Below are 20,442 nucleotides of genomic sequence, written 5' to 3'. Positions count from 1 at the left end.
AGTGCCTGCAAAGTATAGCCTTTCCTAAACTGAATATATTTTATTTTCTCTGGCTTTGGTCTTTCTTTGGTGTCTCTAAGACTTTCTCTCGCCTTAGCACTCAGACTGGTGAGCAGTCAGAGCTCTATGCTCCCCGTGCAGAGCTGGAGCTTTATAAAGACTTCACACAACATTTTCTTGGTAATCCATTAATCTAGGCTCTTTATTGACCTATAATAAAACCTCAGTGGACTATCGGTTACCTACTAATTAGCAGAGTAGGCCAGTCACACCCAGGCAGGTTTATGAGTGTCTCCCACTTTGAGAAACTCGTCATGACACACACACTGGCAAAACATTCTGGCCTACAATAAATAAATGGTAGAGATTGATTTAACACAACATCTGAAGCTCAGTTTCCATATGGGAAATGTACTCAGGTTTCTGGCCACTTCCAGCAGAGCTGTGAGAAAGAAAGAGATTTGGAAGGAGATAGAAAAAAACCCAAATCTGTGATCTGCTCTAGGTGTTCTGGGTTTAGCAGGTGGGTTGGACTGGATGATCTCCAGAGGTCCCCTCCAACCCCAAACATTCTGTGATTCTGTGATTGCTGGCCAGTCATTTCTCTCCTCTGGGGACTCTAGGGACTAAGACAGTAGCAACGGACTGAGGCAGAGGAACACAGGTTGTGCCTGCATGTAATTATACATAAAATGTCATCTTGCAGCTTTTTGCATTAAAATGGACACACAGAAAGGTGCAGGAAGTGTCACTAAGGATAAAGGATGCCACAAATCAAATATATTTCTCTGTGACTTTCAGTCTTATCCAGAACAATGATAACGTCTCACAGATGGAGAAACATCAAGATGCCTCATTCAGCTCAGTTCTGCCCATCAAAGTTGGGTCCTTGAATCTGTAAACGCATCCTGGAGTATGGTGGCTTTGGCGTAACAACAGACACCCACCAAACAATCTTCCTGATACCAGCAGAAAAGAGGAGGGCAACAGTTAGTTACTAAGAATCACAGAATCACAGAATTGTTAGGGTTGGAAGGGACCTCTGAAGACCACGTAGTCCAACCCACCTGCTCACACAGGTTCACCAGAGCAGATCACACAGGTGGGTCCAGGTGGGTTTGAATGTCTCAGAGAAGGAGACTCCACACCCGCTCTGGGCAGCCTGGGCCAGGCTCTGGCACCTCCCAGCAAACAAGTTTCTCCCCATGTTCAGATGGAGCCTCCTGTGTTTCAGTCTGTGCTCGTTGGGCACCACAGAACAGAGTCTGGTCCATCCTCTGATACCCACCCTGGAGATATTTATAAACATTCATAAGGTCCCCCCTCAGCTTCTCTTCTCCAGCTCAACAGCCCCAGCTCTCTCAGTGTCTCCTCATCACAAAGATGCTCCAGAGCCCTCAGCATCTTTGTAGCTCTTGCTGGACTCTCTCCAGTAATTCCTTGTCCTTCTGAAACTGGGGAGCCCAGACCTGGACCCAGCAACTCCAAATGAGGCCTCCCCAGGGCAGAGCAGAGGGGAAGGAACAACCTCCCTGACCTGGTGCTCACATTTTTCTGAATGCACCCCAGGTCCCATTGGCCTCTTGGCCACAAGGGCACATTGTTGACTCATGGTCAACCTGTTGTCCCCTAGAACTCCCAGGTCCTTCTCTGCAGAGCTGCTTTCAAGCAGGTCAACCCCAACCTGTACTGGTGCTGGAGTTGTTCCTCCCCAGGTGCAGGACAATACACTCGTCCTTGTTAAACTTCATCAGGTTCTTCTCTGCCCAGTCCTCCAGCCTGTCGTGGTCTCGCTGGATGGCAGCACAACCTTCTGGAGTAGCAACCCTTCCTCCCAGTTTGGTATCATCAGCAAACTTGCTGAGGGTGCACTCAGTCTCTTCCGCCAGGTCATTGATGAACAGGTTGAACAGGACTGGACCCAGTACTGGCCCCACTAACTACAGACCTCCAACCAGACTTTGCACCATTGACCACAACCCTCTGAGCTCTGCCATCCAGCCAGTTCATGATTTATCTCACTGTGCATTCATCCAGTCTGCACTTCCTGAGCTTGCCTATGAGGAGGTTGTGAGGGACGGTGTCACAAGCCTTGCTGAAGTCAAGGTAGACAATGTCCACTGCTCTTCCCTCGTCTACCCAGCCAGTCATATCATCACAGAAGGCTACCAGGTTGGTCAAACATGATTTCCCTTTGGTGAACGCATGCTGACTGCTCCTGATAACCTTCTTTTTCTCCACAGGCTTGGACATGATATTCACAATGAGCTGTTCCATCACCTTTCCAGGGATGGAAGTGAGGCTGACTGGCCCCTAGTTTCCTGGGTCGTCCTTCTTGCCCTTTTTGAACACGGGAGTGACACTGGCTTTTGTCCAGTCCTCAGGCACTTAAATCCTCTTCTCCAAGACTGTTCAAAGATGATGGAGAGTGGCTTTGCAATACCATTTGCCAACTTTCCCAGAACTCATGGGTGCATCCCATTGGGGTCCATGGATTTGTGGATGTCCAGATTGTCTAAACAATCTCCAACCTGATCCTTCTCAACCAAGGAAAGTCTTCCTTTTGACAGACTTTCTCTCCTATCTCTAGGGTCCGGGATACCTGAGGGCCAGTTTTAGTAGTAAAGATGGAAGCAAAGAAGGCATTCAGTAACTCTGTCTTCTCTGTATCATCCCTCACCAGGGCACCCTCCTCATTCAGCAGTGTACCTACATTTTCCCCAACCTTCCTTTTGCTGCTGCTGTACTTGAAGAAGCCCTTCTTGCTGTCCTTGACATCTCTGGCCAGATTTAATTCCAAGTGGAGCTTGGCCTTCCTCACTGCATCCCTGCACACTCTAACAGCCACCTCATATTCCTTCCAGGTGGTCTGTCCCTTTTTCCACAGTACATAAACATCCTTCTTCCACATGAGTTTTGACAGGACCTCCTCAGTCATCCATGTTGGTCTCTTACATTCTTTACTTCATTTCCTGCTCAGGGATGCATCGGTCTTGAACTCAGAGAAAGTGATGTTTGAATATTAACTCTACCTTCTAGAGCCCTATCCCATGGGATTCTTCCAAGCAGGACCCTGAACAGGCCAAAGTTTGACCTGTTGAAGTCCATGCTTTTAGTCCTACTTACTGCCCTTCTTTCTCCACACAGGATCCTAAACTCCACCTAAACTCATCCTAAACTCATGGTCGCTGCAGCCAAGGCTGCCCCCAACCCTCACATCTCCAACCAGTTCCTCTTGGTTTGTTAGGACAACGTCCAGCAGCACAGCTGTCCTTGTTGGTTCCTCCACCATCTGTGTCAAAAAGTTGTCACCAATGGTCTGCAGGAACCTCCTGGACTGTTCATGCTTTGCTGTGTTGTCCACCCAGCAGATGTCAGGGTCATTGAAGTTTCCCATGAGAACCAGAGCATGTGATTGTGAGGCTCCTTCCAGCTGTCTGTAGAAAGCCTCATTGGCTTCCTCCTGATCAGGTGGCCTGAGAAAAACTTTCTCAAATCTCAGCAATGTTTGATGCTGGCAAAGTCTCTAATTAGTTCTTACTGTATTCCAATCTATTGCTAAGATTACAGTGAAAACCATCATGCTGCTTGGTTTAAAACTCCTGAAATTGAAGCAGCCTAGAGCTCCCAGGCAGTGGGATTGTATGGAGGGAATGAGACTTCTCTTGTTCAGTATACCCCAAAAATTTCAGTAAGTTTGAAGCTGTCATTTACCTGACAGCGCTGACTGCTTACTGATAGACTTTGCTTCTCTCCTCTCCACCAGTCCAGTCTACTGATCCATGAGATTTGAACCCCTAGGAGCATCTTTATTATCACAAAATAAGCTTGCTTTCTCTGCTTTCTGTGCTGTCAGAGCCAACAACCAACAGCACTTGCAACTCCAGAACAATTCATGTCTCTGCCCTTAATTACTCCAATATTGGTCAAGGGTATAACAGCAGAGGACATAGCAGCAGCCTCCTCCTACAAGCTTTGCAGAGGAGTCAACAGGACACAGGCATGCCTAATATTCAATTAGGTGAAGCCAAGGGTAAGAAACCGATTTAATGTAGGGAACAAAAAGATATATTGAGAGGCATGAAAGGGGCAATTGAAACCCCACCTCTCATTACATACTTGGTTCCCAAAACCACTGGGTCAGGACACCTGAAGGCTCAGGCAGCAGCCACAGAATTCTCCCAGTTAGTTACTTGATGACCTTTATTCATATTGGAGGCAGATCAATGCCAAACAGCTCTCTGGGACTCCTCCAAGGTATCACAGGTATCTCCAGGAGTGTTCTGGCTTCCTCTGGAAACAGCTGAAGTTGTGGGTAGTAGCCTCAAACTACTCCTAGGTAGTTCACTTAACTGTTTTGTCCATGTTAGAGGCAGGTCCATGCCTGTGGCTCCTCACAGGTATCTCTGGGAGTGTGTTGGCCTCTACTGGAGAAAGACGAAATCCCAGGAAGCAGCGACAGACTATTCTGCAAGTAGGAAGCCAAAGAGTATTGTGTATGTTCTCCAGACTCCTCCCAGGCAGTTCTGGCATGTTTTGATCTTCCCCGGAGAGTATGGAATTTGACGGGTAGTAGCCTCAGACTCCTCTAGGGAATCCACCTAAGGAGTTTTATCAATGTTGAAGGCAGGTCCATGTTCTGTACCTTGATGGTACAGGACCAGTTATGTGGAGTCAGTGATCCTTATGGGTTCATTCTATCTCCAGATCTTCTATGATTCTCATTGTGCAAATAAGGAGGTTGCTGAAGTGGTTTTAATTGCTTTTAAAATCAATAACACATGGATTCAAGTGCACCTACTACATTCAATTTCTGATGCAGTTTTTGGTTTCACCTGTAGTTTAAGTTCTCTAGTCCTTACCATCATAACATCCTATAATTAGTCACTTTAACACTAATCATAGAATCAGAGAATCATTTTGGTTGGAAGAGACCCTCCAGATCATAGAGTCCAATCATAACCTAATTCTAGCACTAAACCATGTCCCTAAGAACCTCATCTACATGTCTTCTAAACACCTCCAGGGATGGTTACTCCACCACTTCCCTGGGCAGGTTGTTCCAGTGCTTTATAACCCTTTTCATGAGGAATTGTTTCCTAATATTGAATCTAAACATTCCCAGGTAAAACTTGAGGCCCATTCCTCTCATCCTAGCACTTGCTACTTGGGAGAACAGACCAACACTCTCCATCCTACAACCTCCTTTCAGGTAGTTGCAGAGAATAAGAAGGTTTCCGCTCAGCCTCCTGTTCTCCAGGCTGAACCTCCTAGGTCCCTCAGCTGCTCTTTGTAAGACTTGTGCTCCAGACCTTTCACCAGCTCTGTTGCCCTTCTCTGAATTCTCTCCAGCACCTCAATGTCTTTCCTATAGTGAGGGGCCCAAAACTGAACACAGGATTCAAGTGGTTGAAAGCCTGGCCTCAAACAGTAGTGATCAGTGACACAGAGTCTAGTTGGAAGCCAGCAACTCGTGGTGCACCCCAGGAGTCAACAGTGGGTCCAGTCCTCCTCAAAATCTTCACAAATGATCTGGATGATGGGGCAGAGTGTACCCTCAGCAGGTTTGTTGACATCAAGCTGGGAGGAGTTTTGTCTGATTGAGAACTTCCTGTGAAGAGCAAAAAAGAAAGGTTGTGTACCTGGTTGAAATTTACCCCTTGCTCTCAGGGTTAGTCTCTGGTTTGGGACAACTTCCTGTACCAGGCAGCAGCCAGGTTTTCCAGTGGGTTTTTCCATTCCTCCTTCCAGAAATGGGACAGAGTTTGCTCACACAGTGTCATACAGGAAGGATATTACTTTTCCCACATATTCAGACTTCATCAGGAGACACACCAGATCAGCAAGAACTGGGGAAGGCTGATATCAGTAAGCAGAAAAATATAACTGGTAAAAGAAGAAATCCTGTTGTGTTGTTATTTATTACTGAAATCTTATCAGCTTGGCTACACTCCTGGAGTCTCTCAAGAGTTGATAAATTCGGGAGAATTATGCAGGGAGACTAGGCTTGTCATGGTATTTTGCATGTTAATGAGCCTTCTGGTTCCTGAACTGCAGATACTGAAAGAATGAACTTCTAAAGAAAGAAAAGGCTTTGTGAGTTCCATCCAAGTATGGGGAGTGAAGGAAAGTTGGACAGGAAGGTCAGCTCATGGGCCATGTTGAGCACTGTCTAACTGCCCCCCAGCAGTGGCCATTCTCCATCTCCCAGGTTGAAAGCAGGCACATAGATTGGATATTAGGAAAAATTTATTCACAGAAAGGGTTGTGAAGCATTGGAACAGGCTGCCCTAGGAAGTGGTGGAGTCACCAGCCCCAGAGTTGTTTAAAAGGTGCATTGATGAAGTTCTTAGGGATATGGTTTAGTGCTAGAGTTAGGTTATGGTTGTGCTTAATGATCTGGAGGGTCTCTTCCAACCAGAATGATTCTATGACGACTCTAACTGCTATCACTCAAATGGCAACACCTCTCAGAGAGTATTGTCCCTAAAAAAATTCTGCTCTCTACCTTTCATTCCCATTTCCAGTATATGTGTGTGTGTGTGTGTGTTTATGAGGAGCTGTTTATCCTGATTATCATATCCCTGACCAGCTCTTTCTTCTTTGTCAGTACCGGATCCAGATGAGCATCCAGTGCCCTTGTCGGCCCTCCAGGAAGCTGTATTAAGAAGTTGTCCCAAGATCCTTCAGACTGTTTGTACCTTGTTGTTTTACCTCGTCCATGAATGCCAGGGCCATTACAGTCCCCCACAAGAACTGGCTCATTGACCTGGAGACTTCATTGAGTTGCTGACAGAAGAATTTTTATGCTGTAAGGGTGACATTGTGTTGGCAGTTATGAACCTCTCAATCAGGTTCAATGAACCTCTCTCAATGAGAGGTTCACACATGCCAACACAATGTACCGGCTTCTCTAATCCCCAGAGACAGGAACTAACCCTGGAAGAGCTGCATACATCTGAGCTGTCCATTCACACAGGGGGCATCCCCCACCCTCACCTTCCCTGCAGCTCTCTTCTGCAGAGCCTCTGTCCCTCCACTGCAGCACCTTAAGTGAGTAAACTGTTCCATCACATCTAGTTTCACCCCAAAACATCAGTGCTGCGAGGCTCCAGCTCCCCCTGCCTGTACATGTTTGGGCTGCAGTCTCCCAGCTGTGGCACTGGGGCTGAGCACAGACTCGTTACAGATACACATGGTAACAGGGACCCAGGACCTCACTTTGCTTCACGTGCTGGAGTGTTTGGCAGATGGTGATGCAACAAGCAAACAAGGTGCCCACAGCCTGCCTTGCAGTCTCCAAGGCCAGAGAAACAAGGCTGGGCAATGACACCTGGTCCAGAGAGGCATTTGGTGTAATAAACACCCACAACATTATCCCCCTTTGTAACTTGTGCCTTAACTTTTACCCATAAGGACTCCACTCATTCTTTGTACCTCCCCAGAGTTCAAGACATTTGAGTTGCTCTCTCACATAGAGTGCAACTCCTCCAACTCGCCAGTCACGTGAGCTGTCCCACCAAGTCTCTGTAATAACAATGAGATCATGGCCCTGCAAATGCACATAGATCTCTAATTCTTCCTGTTTATTCCCCATGCTACATGCACTGGTGTACAGACACATTGGAGAAGTACGCAAGCATGTGGGTTTTTCATGAGGGGTGCAGACAGATCCACCACAGCCCTATGTACCCCTGAGGTGGTTGGCCTTCTGGTTCTTATCTTGGGAGGCAGCTAAGGAAAATTTGTCACTGCTCTGGTTGGCCTGGCTTATTCCCCAGTTGGACATGATGGGACGAGCATCACCACTTTGGACCCCACCCCCTAAGCTCGTCAGTTTAAAGCCTGCTTCACCTGTCCCTCTCTGCTTGGTGTCTCATGCCACAGCATGTCACAGATGAGCCTGGTATCATCCCCCTCCACCATCATGTCTAGTTTAAAGCCCTGTCAGTGAGCCCTGATAGCTTGTGTGCAAAGACCCTCTTCCCCTTATGTGTAAGGTGAACTCCACCTGACTGCTGCAAACCAGGTGCCGTGTAGGCCATCCCATTATCAAGAAAGCCCAAATCATCTCAGTGACACCAACCACGGGGCCGTGCATTAAAATAGTGCACCCATCTGTTTCTTCTTATGTCACGGCCCACAGCTAGAAGGAGAGACGAGAAAACCTGTGCTCCCAACTCCCTCACAAACTGCCCCAAGGCCTGAAGTCTCTTTTGATCGCCCTTGGACTACAGGTCTGTCCTGGTTTTGTTAAAAAACAAGTTTCTCTTTCAGTGAATTTTGCCTGTCAGCTAAAGCTTCATATTAACTGCATTTTCCTGGAGAACCAGACACATGTTTTGGTAAACCTAGCAATGGAATGCAAACTTATTGATAAGCATGGATGGACATCTCGTGAGAGGGGCAACGAGAAACCGGTGACCAAGAAACTGACCAACTGTGTATAACATTCCATTCACGTGAATACTTCATATAGAAGTGGGAGATCACGAGGATCTCGTCCCTTTTCCCTTTTTCCCTTTTTCCTTCTGCTTATGGCCGACCTTAGGAGAGGATCTTGCTGGTCGTCCCTGAGAACTGAGGCCAGTGACAGACTGAATCCAGCTCTGGTTGGCTGCAGAGTCTAATCCAGGACTTTGGGTGCCAGCTCTGCAGTTGCTGAGACTTTCAAGATTGGTTTTGTATATTTTGTATTATTTTCTCTATTCTTATTAGTAGCATTAGTAAAACATCTTTAATTTTTCCAACTCTCTTCTCTCTGTTCTTCTTTCCCTCCCGATCGCCTGTGCTGACTGGGAAGGGGGGAGAGGGAGGGGCAAAAGGGGGAAGTTGGGGGGGAGAGGAGGTTAACAATACACCTGCCAGGGTTTTATTGTCACCCCGCAATCTAAACCCTCGACAAGGTCACAATTTCATCACCACCTGCAACATCATCATCCCAGTACCAGAGTCTTTTTTTTCCCCTCCAAGCTGCAATGGCCTTTACTAGTGGAAGCAAGTTGATCTGAGCTGGCCTTTGAGACAGCTCAGCTCTTTTCTTTTTTAACTGCATGCCAACACTTTTCCTCTTTTCCACGTTTTCTTTCTTCCTCTGGTTGTATTCCACTATTTTTCAGGAGCTAACAAGATACCAAACATTGCTTGACCCCTGCTAGTACACAGATGCCAGAATCAAGAACTACTCCCTGAATACCTTAATTTTCTTCTTTCTCTCTCTGCTTAATAACATATTAGTGTAAAGTAATAGCAAACAAAGTGTGTTGCAGACACTGAGGTCCCTCAAATGGGGAAGCCAGAGCAACTGAGAGCTCTGGTCTAACATTAAGATCATGACACAGACCTCCTGGAAAAAACACCAAAAGGCACAAAGCACAAGGTATTTGACTGCTCTGCAGGTCAGGTTAGGGTATCTCTCATGCTGGCAACTGCAGGCACAGCAAATGGCTGTTACAACTGCTTCACAACACGTATTCACATCTGGAGTAGGGTCATTTTTGTAGTGTTTGTTCAACAAGGTAGGAAACTGGAGTGTTTGCCCTGGCCAGCAGCTAAGCCCCCGCCAGCTGCTCACTTGCTCCTTTTCTCTCTGCAGTGGGATGGGGGAGAGGAAATAAAAAGCAAAAGCAAGGAAAAAGTGAGGGTTCGGGTAAGGACAGTTTAATGATTCCAGGGCAAAAAAAGGAAAACGATGCGATAGCAACCACTGACTGCCTCTCACCAGCAGACTGATGCCCAGCAATCTTCTGGCAATGGCTATCTTGGAAAGACTCACCCTGGTACAGGTTTTCTTGCTGAGCATGACGCTACAAGCTATGGAGCATGATACCTGTTCAGTCAGCTCGGGGCAGCTGTCCTGGCTGTGTCCCCTCCAACCTCCTGTGCACACCCGGCCAGCTCGCTGGGGCAGCAGAGTGAGAAACAGAGAAGACCTTGGTTCTGTGCAAGCACTGCTCTGCCATAGCTGAACATCAGAGTGCTGTCAGCACTTAAACCAGCACCATGCAGGCTGCGATGAAAAATTACCTGCATCCCAGCCAGGCCCAGGACAGAAACCCTTCTGTGCCTGCTCACAAGGCTTATTCCTATGAGAAACCCATGAAAAATAGGTCATTTGACTGATCAGGGAGTAATCTGAAAAGACTCCTGATCTGAGGCTGGCATCTAGCTTTCCTTGCATAACCCAGAAAGTATGCACAAGTTTGCGCAGTTTCTTCTGGACCATGGAAAGGCCTCTCTTGCCTCTGTTTCCAAGGAAAAACTCCCAGAAGTGGCACCACAGAGGTATTCTTCAACCCTGCTGAGAGCCCCCAGCAGCAAATTCTGCTTCCTAACATGAGGCCAAACTTGCCCTCCCCAGGCAGAAAAAGAAATGTAGATGAAGGGACATCTGGAAAATAAGAAACAGAAATTACAAATGTTCAAATGTCCATTCATATGATTATGTAAGCCCAACAGTATAAGAACGTAAGACTGCTGGATCAAAGAGAAAAGTCACATCAGTTTTTCCCTCGTTGCATGTTTCTGCCGTGCAGCCCTCATGGAGGTCTGGCCCTGCAAGCTGGACGCCCCCAGCTCCCAATCAGCTGTAGGATGCAGCAGCAGGTGTGACAGGCGGCAGGAGCCTGGACGCTGTACAGTGCACTTCGCAACGAGCCAAGGGCTCTCCCCAAAGCACCTGGAGCTGACACCTCAACATCTTATGCCCTGGGGAGCGCTGCTGCCCTTGCCCTCACCACACTCTGCGACCAAGAGCTGCAGCAGCTGACAACCTCATCCGCACCCACTCCCATGTCCAAGGCTGAGGAAAGTGAAGCGTTGCTGCTCCTCCTGGAGATGTGTCACACTGTCCTCTGTCAGGGAGGACACAGCTAACGGAACGGATTCATTTGAAGAGTCTGAGCAACACAACCTCCAAGTTGAATGACCCAGCTCCCTCCAGTTCTGCTGTGAATAAAGAGATGCTTGAAAATATTCTGGATGAAGAACCACCTTTTTCCCCAGAAGAGAAGAGAATCAGCAACATGGTGGTGGAACAGGCCATCCAGACTGATGTGGTGCCGTCTAGCCTAGATGTGGCTCATTCAGAACATCTTCAGAGCTCTAGGTGCCTGTCTTTTGATCCCACCTTCTTCACCAAAGGAATAGGGTGAATTTTCTCTTGGAATCTGCAGTGATTCTAGTATAATAGTAGACTTCAAGTGATCCAAAGTCTGTCATCCTTTTGTCTCCTATGGAGTCTCTGTGCACAAGGTGGAGCACAGAGTCAATGAAAACCATTTAATGAAAGAACCTGACTTTACAGAACCTCATGATGATGAAGCCTTTGGGTATGTCAATACTGTCTTTCAGCCACGGTCTCCTCAGAGATTTGGCTGTAGCAGCCCCTGTTGTAGCAACTCTCATGCGGGTTTTCAGTACTCCAAGAGTACTCCAAGATCCCATTTACAGGATCAGGGCATTGCTTTGTGGTTGTGGCCTATGGCCCCACCCTGTTTATGCCATAAACCCTTCAATATCAAAACCTGAAGTCCATTCTTTCCCCGGGCACCGGCTGGCTGAAGCAGAGAGAAAGAGGGATGAGACATCATAAAAATTTACTGTATGTTCTGGCAGAGTCCATCATTTTGCTCTTGGCTATTTGATTTGCACTATAAATTGGTTTGAAAACATGTTCCTTGTTTCAAAATGAAAAAGCTGAACCCTGTAGCTCTATGAGATGTTTGTAACTGGTGTTTCTAACAGTACTGCTGCTTACAGAAATAGTCCTCCTGCTCCCAGGCACCGTGTCCCTCCCTTGTGCTGGTGTCTTTGTGGTGCCAGCACATCTGCACAGTGAACATGACCAGGGAAATCAAGGAGAATTACAGCGAGTGCTCTGTGTGTTTGTTGAATTAGTGTTCAGCTCCATCAGTTGTGCTGGCTGGTTCACTGAGCAAATGTATAAGGGCTTTGCACTGACTCAAGGGTCACAATGGGAACAAATGGTCAGAGAAAGGGAGGGTATTTCTATAGGCAGCACTAACCTAAAACATCTGTGAAACTACAGTGCTAACTAAGCGACAGGGAGACTTGTTCCCACTGCGGGTATCACTCATGTACTCCAGAAAGCATGCTAGCATGTTCCATTTGTTGTCCAAAGTGGCAATTCAATTTAGAGGTAAAACGCGTATTCCCCAGGCAGGTTCCAGCTCATTGTTCATGACGGTCTCACGCAGTGCTCGTTGGCTTTGGTGGGATTGTGGTTCAGGTAACCTCGGAAGAATAGCACTTGAAAGGCCACCTGTACACAACTGCGTTTCAAAGCTCCTTTGTAACTGCAGGAGACTGAGCTGCCACACTCACAAAATTTCCTTCCTTTTTCCTCTTTTGCCTCCAAGAGCACTAAAGGTGAGCTACACAGCGCCTTGTAGTGCCAAAGAGTAAATCTCTAAGCATAAATGGCTGTGTAACTGCATCGCTAAATAATTTTAAAAAGAAACTGGGGCTCCTGCCAGCCTGGTTCCAGTGATAACCATGGAGAAAGAAAAGAAAAGTAACCTCACAAGTACTGGGTTTGTGTAGCAAGGTTTTAAGAGCAGGGGGGCTACACGGGTGGCTTCTGTGAGGAGTTTCTAGAAGCTTCACCCATGTCCAATAGAGCCAGGGCCAGCGGGCTCCAAGATCATCAGCGATGGTGGTAGCATCTCTGCGATAACATATTTAAGAAGGGCGTGGAAAACTGCCGGACAACAGCAGCTGGGAGAGAGGAGGGAGAACATGTGAGAGGAACTACTCTGCAGACACCAGCCCAGGTCAGTGAAGAAGGAGGGGGGAAGGTGCTCCAGGTGCTGGAGCAGAGATCCTCCTGCAGCCCACGGCGGACCCCGCGGATCAAGGGGCAGCACCTGAAGGAGCTGTGACCCTGCGGGAAGCCTGCGTGGGGGCTGGAGCAGGTTTGTGGCAGGACTTGTGACCCCGTGGGGACCCAGGCTGGAGCAGCCTGCTCCTGACGGACTGGACCCCCGGGACGGGAGCGCGGTGGAGCAGCTGGTGAAGAACTGTGGCCTGTGGGAAGGACTCGCTGACTCTGCACTGCCTGGCTGATCAGAGTTCATGCACTTCTTGCTGTCTGCCCTGTGCTCCCTTACTCTTCTGTCGCTCCAGTTGCTTGACTGTCCTCCACACAAGAAAACACAGTGGTGTTGCTGATTCTTAGAACACGAGGCTTCCCAGATGCACAGGGGCAGGTCAGGGAGTTGCTGGGCTGGGACAGCTGCGGGGGAGCGGGCTGGGGGGCTCCGGGGCTCTGGGCTCGGGGGGCCGGTGCCTGCTCTCCTCACGGGTGGGCCCGGCCCCACCTCGCCCGGGCCTTAGCTGGAGCACAAACTGTGTGTTCCAAGAGCCAATGGCGCCGGCAGCCCCGTGCCCAGGACTGCAGCTCCCGGCCTGTCCAACCCTGCGGGGACACCCGCAGCCCCGGGGAGCCGGGAGGAGGGGAGGGGACAACAGGGGGTGTCGTGGCTTGACCCTGGCGGACACCAGACCCACCCGGATGCTCCAGCCCCGTCCGGACCCGCAGGGTCTGCGGAACCGTGTCCGTTCCTGGCCCCGAGCCCCAGGGCCCACGGCTTCCTCTGCAGGGCTTGGATGCACTCTGCGTGCCAGGAGGAATCCTCAATTCCTGTGTGTCTGAACAAACGTACGTTAAAAAATTGTTATTGTTTTACACCTTTTTTTTTAAAATATAATTTTCACAATCTGATGATGAATTTTAAATGTCATTATTCAACTATTTTACTACCGGCCACCTGTCACTTTCCTGAACAGGATATTTTCAAACGTATCAAAGATTGTGTCGCGTTTGACATAATTAGGGCTACGAAAACCTGTTGCTGGGGAGAGAGGCTTTTTACTTTTCCGGGCCTGGCCCAGGACCTGCGCCAACGCTTTGCTGCTTGAATCCATAATTAAGGCTCTGAAATTTAAGGATGATCTTTTAACTGCTCGCTGCCCACCACCTAACATTAATTTACTATTTTTGAATAGCAAACCAGAGTGGTTTCAGGTTGAAGATGACAACAGTTGTCAGAGCGGGGCTGCATATTGCTGCCCCATCCTGGCTGGACCCAGGCAATAGGAGTTTTGGGGATCTTGCCCTAAAATATGGCTCAGGGCTGTGTTTTTGCCCTGTCCCATTGAAACAAGGAAGGGAAAATAATTGGCAGAAACACTTTCCCTTGGAGATGCTCCTTTTCTCTCTGTCACTGCTGTTCCCCGGGCCTTGCTAAAACCCATCCCCCTGTGCCTCAAATCCTTTTGAGGCCGCTCCCCGCTCTGGGTGTTCCCTTTGGATGCCCCCCATGTGCCTGTGTGACCCTCTGGGTGCCCCACATGTGCCTCCATGCCTCTCTGGGTACCTCTCGGGTCCCTTTGGGTGTCCCCCAGTCCCCTTTGGGTGCCCCCCCAGCTCCTTCACGCCCCTTTGAGTACCCCCAGCCCTCTTTGGGCACCTCATCCTCCTTAAGGGCGCCCGGCCAGCGCTGGCACCGTGCCCCAAACCTGATGGGCGTCCCCAGCTGCTGCTGCAATGGAGGAGACGTGAGTGCCCCCGGGGCTCCCGGCAAGCGCCCCATAGCTGGACCCCCCCTGAAGCCCCACTGTTTCCCCAGGGTGCCCTCGGTGGAAGCCTACGAAGCAGCCATGGTGCTGAGCGGGGTGGGGGATGCTCTTGGGTACCGGGCGGGCCTCTGGGAGTACTGCACGTCGGGACCCCAGATCCACGCCGAGCTGGCTGAGCTGGGGGGGCTGGAGGCCATCACCCTCAAGCCCCCCGAGTGGCCCGTCAGTGATGACACCATCCTCCACCTCGCGACTGCTGAAGGCCTGGCCACAGGTGCGGGGGAGGGGAGCCGGGGTCTCCCCTGCACTGCACAGACGCAGGCGAGGGTCCTCAGGGGGTGGGGTCCCCATTGAATGCCAGGCCCACAGTGGAGTGTTCCGGGGCTGTGGGGTGTCCCTGTTACTCTTTGGGTTCCCTGGAGGGGTTGAAGGTCCCTGTTATAAGCTTTGGGCGGCATGGTGGGGGTCCCTGTTATACCCATAGGCTATATGGGGAGGTCTCTGGGGAGGTTTGGGGGTCCCTCTTATACCTCTGAGCTGCTATAGGGGGTTCTGGAGGGAGTTCTGGAATCCTTGTATACTTGGAGGGTCCCTGTGAGGGGCTTTTGGGGGTCCCCAGCCAGCCCAGGTGCTGGGGGCATCCTGATTCCAACCTCTTTTTAGGGCCTCCAGTGAGGCTTCCTATTTCCCCTCCAAAAAATCGGGGGCATCCCCATTTCCCCTCAGAGGAGGAGGTCTTATTTTTCCTCAGAGTTTGTAGAAATTTGTGTTCTGTTTCCTCCCATATTTGGTGCTGGGGGCGGGGGGTGGGGGGGGACAGTACATTTCCTCTTCCCGATTTGGAGGGCTCAGGGGCCAGGTTACCTCTTTGCAACCCAGTTTAGGGTTCTCGGGAGGATTCCCCAGTTCTCCTGAGTTTTGGGGTGCTGATGGATGTTGTCCCACTTCTCCTGTTGAGTGGGGGGTGCATGGGGGATGTCATCCTTCCTCTCTAGCTTTAGAGCACATGGTGGGATGTCCCCTTTTCCCTTCAGTTTTTAGGTATCCGTGGGGGCTGTCACCCTTCCTCTCAGGTTTTGGGGGTCCATGGGGGTGTCCCCTTTTCCCTCTGAATGTCTATGGGGGGTGTCCTCCTTCCCCTTCAGTTTTGGGTTGTCTATGGAGTGGTGTTCCCTTTCTCCACCATTTGGTGGTAGTGCAGTGAGGGTCCTCCTCTTTCCCTTCAGTTTTGGGGGGTGCATGGGCCCTCTCCCTCCCCTCCAGTTCGGGTGGCCCAGGGGGTACTCACCAACCCCCCCCTCAGGCCTGGAGGGGGAACCCCTCCTGCAGGAGCTGGCTCGCTGCTACGTGGCTGCCATGGGTGACATGGAGGGTCGCAAGCCAGGACCCACCAGCATCCTGGGTGAGTGGGGTCCGAGGGTTTGCAGGGAGCCAGGCTGTGCCAGGAGGTCTCACACCCCCGACTTCCCCCAGGCACTTCGCAGCTGCGACCTGGGGAGCCTGGGGGCTATCGCATCCCCTTCAACCCCACCGGCACTGGCTGTGGGGCTGCCATGCGCAGCCTGGCCATCGGCCTCAGGTAGGGACAGGGACATGGAAAAGGACAGTGGTGGGGGGGATGGGAACGTGGGGGCACACATAGGGACAGCAGGACGGAGGTGTCAGAGATGGGAACAGGATGGGGTTGGGGACATCAGAGCTGGAGGGATGTGAGTGTCAGAGCAGGTGGAATGGGGGCACAGGGGAGTCGGGGACAGGGACATGGAGAGGACAGGGACACAGAGGGGCCAGGAACACGGAGACAGGTGTCACAGCTGGATCAATGGAGACATGGGGATGTCAGAGCTGGGGCGGGGATAGAGACAAGGGGAGAAGGGGGACAAAGGGGGACAGGACTGGAGTGTCAGAGATGGAGAGATGGGGACATAGCGGGGCTGTCGGGTAATGGGATGTCAGGGTGTCACGAAATATTACACGGAGGCACCCCAAGGTTAATTTAAGGGACAACAGAGTCCACAGCAACTTTTATTAAACCAGTAAGAAACAGGGTTCTTGCACTCCACCAGTGACTTAAATACAGGTTCGGATATCAGTTGAGGAAATAATTTGAAGGGGCAGCAACTAATACAACAGCGGTCCACAGTGTGCATGCACGTGGCTGCACCAAAACAATGCCGGAGCCAGCCTTGGGTCCCGGAGGAGCACACACTTGCCAAACACGGTGCAAAAGAGATGCACGTACTCGTAGTGAGTACGAGAAGTGTGCACTCGCGATTCCGCGAGGGTAAATTTATAATACACTCGCAATTGTGCGAGGAAATAATTTACTTACCCGTGCCAGTGTGCACGGAATCCTACACGTGCTTATGTGAAAGCACGGGAGGAAAATACACTCGCGGTTGTGCGAGGGGCTCTCAGCGGCCACTCGCGACTGTGCGAGGATTAATTTAAAGTACCCGTGCAAATGTGCACGGAAAATATATGTGCAAATGTGCACGGAAAGTATAAATATGCTCGCAATCCGTGAGAAGTTTTACTTACACACGTGGCGGCAGGGCAAGTGGAGTCTCCATCCCGGGGAGCGGGGGGGCCCGTGGCTCCCGGCGGCAGGGGCCAAGCTCGTGCTCCGAGGGACCCGCACAATGGGCCGAGTCGCCGACGAGCGTCCCGTTTTTATAGGCTGATCAGACCTGACTGGAGTCACTCTAGAAGCTTCTCTGCACCTCCACACTGTCTGTGGGTGCCTCTGAAGCTTTCCAAACATCCCCCATACTGGCCGCAGGGACCCAGCGGCTCAGTGGCGCCTGGGCACTCCCTTCTCCTAATGGGCCTGGCAGGGTGTGCTCTGGGCCACACAAAAGAAGCTGTTAGCCTCAAGTACCAGAGAAAGAGGGGAGGGGGGTTGCATTCCACGACACAGGGTCATGGGATAGTCAGGTACAGGGACACAGGGGTGCTAGAGTTGGTGGGATGGGAGGGGACATAGGGAGATGGGGCCATGGGATGTGGGGACATTGGGGTGTTAGAGCTGGGGGAGTGGGGACCTGAGGGCATCAGAGCTGGAAGGGACAGGGACTTGGGGAGAACAGGGATTGGGACACAAGGCTCTCAGACCAAGGGGGGATAGGGACATGGGAGGCAGGGACAAGAGGGTATAAGGAGACATGGTGACAGGGAGACATAGGTGTCAGAGCTTGGGGGATAGGGACGTGAGGGTGACAGAGCTGGAGGGAAGGGGACATGAAGTGTTAGGGATGGGGTAACAGAAACATGGGGGTGTGAGAAGTGGAGGAGTGGGGACACAGGGGGATAGCGACATGTGGGTGTTGGAGCTGGAGAGGACAAGGACCAGGCATTGGGGATATGGTGGTGCTGGAGCTGGGAAGCTGGGGACAGTGAGGATGGGGGATCCAGGGTTGTCTGAGCTGGGGGACTGGGGACAGGGTGTCATAGGGGACAGAGAACATGGGGACATCGATAAAGAGGATGGGACATAGGGGTCACAGAACAGATGAGAGTGGGACATGGAGGTGGCAGGGCCAGGGGAGATGGGGACAGCAGGGACAAGGACAGTAGGGACAAGGGTGGTGGGATGGTGATAGGGAACAAGGGATACAGGGACAGGGAGGGGACAGGAGAGGATGGAGACAGGGCTGATACCAATGCAGGTACCCACACGCCTGGGAGCTGCCAAAGCTGATCCGGGTGAGCATCGAGAGCGGGCGCATGACCCACCACCACCCCACTGGTAGGTGCCAGGCAGAGTGGGACAGGGGAGGAGGGGACACTACAGCCCCCCTGAAATCCCTGTTCTTGCAGGGTACCTCGGGGCGCTGGCAGTGGCCCTCTTTGGGGCACTGGGGGCTCGGGGAGAGCCCCCAGAGCGCTGGGGGGCCGAGCTGCTGCGAGTCCTGCCCCTTGCATGGGACTACGTGGAGGGAGCTGGCATGGCTGTGGAAGACAATGCTGCTGCCTGGTCCTTCTTTGGGGATGCCTGGCGCCGGTGAGGGGGTACTGGGAGGGGCTCAGGGGGTCACTGGTGTCACTGGTGCTTGCAAGGCCCTCTCTCAGTCCTGGAGATGCGCTGCATTGGTGTCAGTGCTCTGGTCCAGTGCCTGGATGTCTCCAGAGTCCTCTGTCCCACTGTTACTGATGTCATTGTTGACCCTGGTGTCCAGTCTGTCTGCAGGGTTATCAGTGCCCATCCTGTCCCTGCTGCCCTCAGTGTCCCTGACAGTCCTGCCATCCTCAGCTCTGGGAATGTGGCCCAGGGCTACCCCACACCCGCACTGACCTCAGTGCCCCTGGTGCTCTAAGTTTCCCTCGTGTTCCGACTGCATCCACTGCCATGGTGCCCCCAGGTGTCCTAACTGTTCCCAGTGTCCCCACAGGTACCTGGTGTCACATGGGCTGCTGAAGAGCCATAACCTGGTGACTTCCAGTGTCACTGATTACCCTGTTGTCACTGGTAACACCAATGACCCCGATGGCCCCAGTGACACCAGTGTAGATAGTGACTCCACTGTCACCATGTGTCCAGTGTCCCTGCTGACCCCAATGTCCCCAGTGACCCCAGTGTGCCCATGTCCCCAAATGACTCCAGTGTTCCCAGTAACCTCAATGTTCCCATATCCCTGCAGGTACCTAGAATCTCGGGGGCTTCTGGAGGGTCATGGCCCACCACAGGTGCCATCTCTTCCATCACCAGCTGAGCGGGATGTGGCCTACATGGGCTGGGCACTGCAGGCGTGGCCAGGGCGCAGTGGGCATGACGCACCCATGGTGGCTCTGGAGGCCCTGCTGGCAGCCGGCGGATCCTGGGGAGACCTGTGTGCCAGGGGCGTGCTGCATGGTGGGGACAATGATTCGACGGGGACTATCGCTGCTGGGTGCTGGGGTTTGCGGTGGGGGCTGACGTCCGTCCCCCCTGGGCTGCACAGCTGCCTTGAGCACCGTGGGCGGCTGCATGATGCTGCCCACCGCCTCCATGCACTGGCCTGGGGGAGACACTGAGCCCCTACCCTGTCACCTGCTGTCCCCCTGCTGGGAAATGCTCTATGGGTCCCTTTCAGAGACCTTCATGGGGTCCTGGGAGGGTCTGGGTCTCTGGGGGTCAGCAGGGAGCTTCTTGGAGTGCTGGAGGGCTCAGGAGGGTCTGTGGGGCTCAGCTGTGACCTTCACAGGGTCCTTGGGCAGCTCAGGAGAGTCCCTGGGGTGCTCAGGAGGCCCCTGAGAGACCCTGGGAAGAAGCAGGGCCCTTCAAGGGGTGCTGGGGAGCTCAGGCAAGCCCCAGGGAGAGCACTGTAGCCACATCCAGGTGACCTGTTATCCCTCCACAGTTAGAGACCCCAGAATTTCCCAAGGAGCCTCAGTCTCCCTTACAGTAAAAAAAGTGTCCTGAATCACTCTGTGTCTGGATTTGTGCCCTGCACCTCTTGTCCTGTCACTGCCACTGCTGAGATTCCACCTGTGTGGGACTCCCTAGAGTCAGATCTCCAGGCTGAACAATTCTGGGTCACACAGCACTTCCAAGAGTCTCTCAGACATGAAGCATCTCAAGGACCTATTACTGGACTCTCTCACAGCCACTCACACTCTCTTGTACTGGTAGCTTGGGACTTGGACCCAGTGTTCAAAGGGTGGGCTTGTCAGTGCTGAGAGGAGAGGATGAGTCTACTGCCACACCCCTGAGTGCTACCCAGGATGGTGACAGCTTCTGCTCATGTTGCCACTTACGGTCACCTTAATGCCCACAGCCCAAGGTCCTTCAAAGCAAGAAGTGATGGTCATCCAGGGTGATGGGCCCCCAGGGTTAACAACCCCAAGGGCGATGGGCCGTAA

At 51.7% G+C, this 20,442-nt stretch overlaps 1 protein-coding gene across 2 annotated transcripts; it reads left to right on the top strand.

Annotated features, from left to right (window-relative positions):
* Window positions 1-14,560: 14,560 nt before the first annotated feature.
* LOC309448484 (ADP-ribosylhydrolase ARH1-like) lies at window positions 14,561-19,995 on the top strand. 2 transcript variants are annotated; one of them, XM_082070052.1, is made up of 7 exons: window positions 14,561-14,580; window positions 14,652-14,875; window positions 15,905-16,003; window positions 16,075-16,180; window positions 18,270-18,349; window positions 18,421-18,604; window positions 19,242-19,995. In XM_082070052.1, the coding sequence occupies exons 1-7, from the start codon at window positions 14,570-14,572 to the stop codon at window positions 19,612-19,614; spliced, it is 1,077 nt and encodes a 358-aa protein (XP_081926178.1). In that variant the 5' UTR covers window positions 14,561-14,569; the 3' UTR covers window positions 19,615-19,995. The 2 variants fall into 2 exon arrangements, with proteins under 2 accessions (XP_081926178.1, XP_081926179.1); XM_082070053.1 differs by lacking the exons at window positions 16,075-16,180; window positions 18,270-18,349.
* The last annotated feature ends 447 nt before the right edge of the window (window positions 19,996-20,442 follow it).

This window comes from Streptopelia decaocto (genome assembly GCF_964273445.1).
Source record: "Streptopelia decaocto genome assembly, chromosome: 20".
Classification (NCBI taxonomy): Eukaryota; Metazoa; Chordata; class Aves; order Columbiformes; family Columbidae; genus Streptopelia; species Streptopelia decaocto.
Note: the sequence above shows the minus strand (reverse complement) of the source record. Positions and strands in the feature narration are given on the sequence as shown.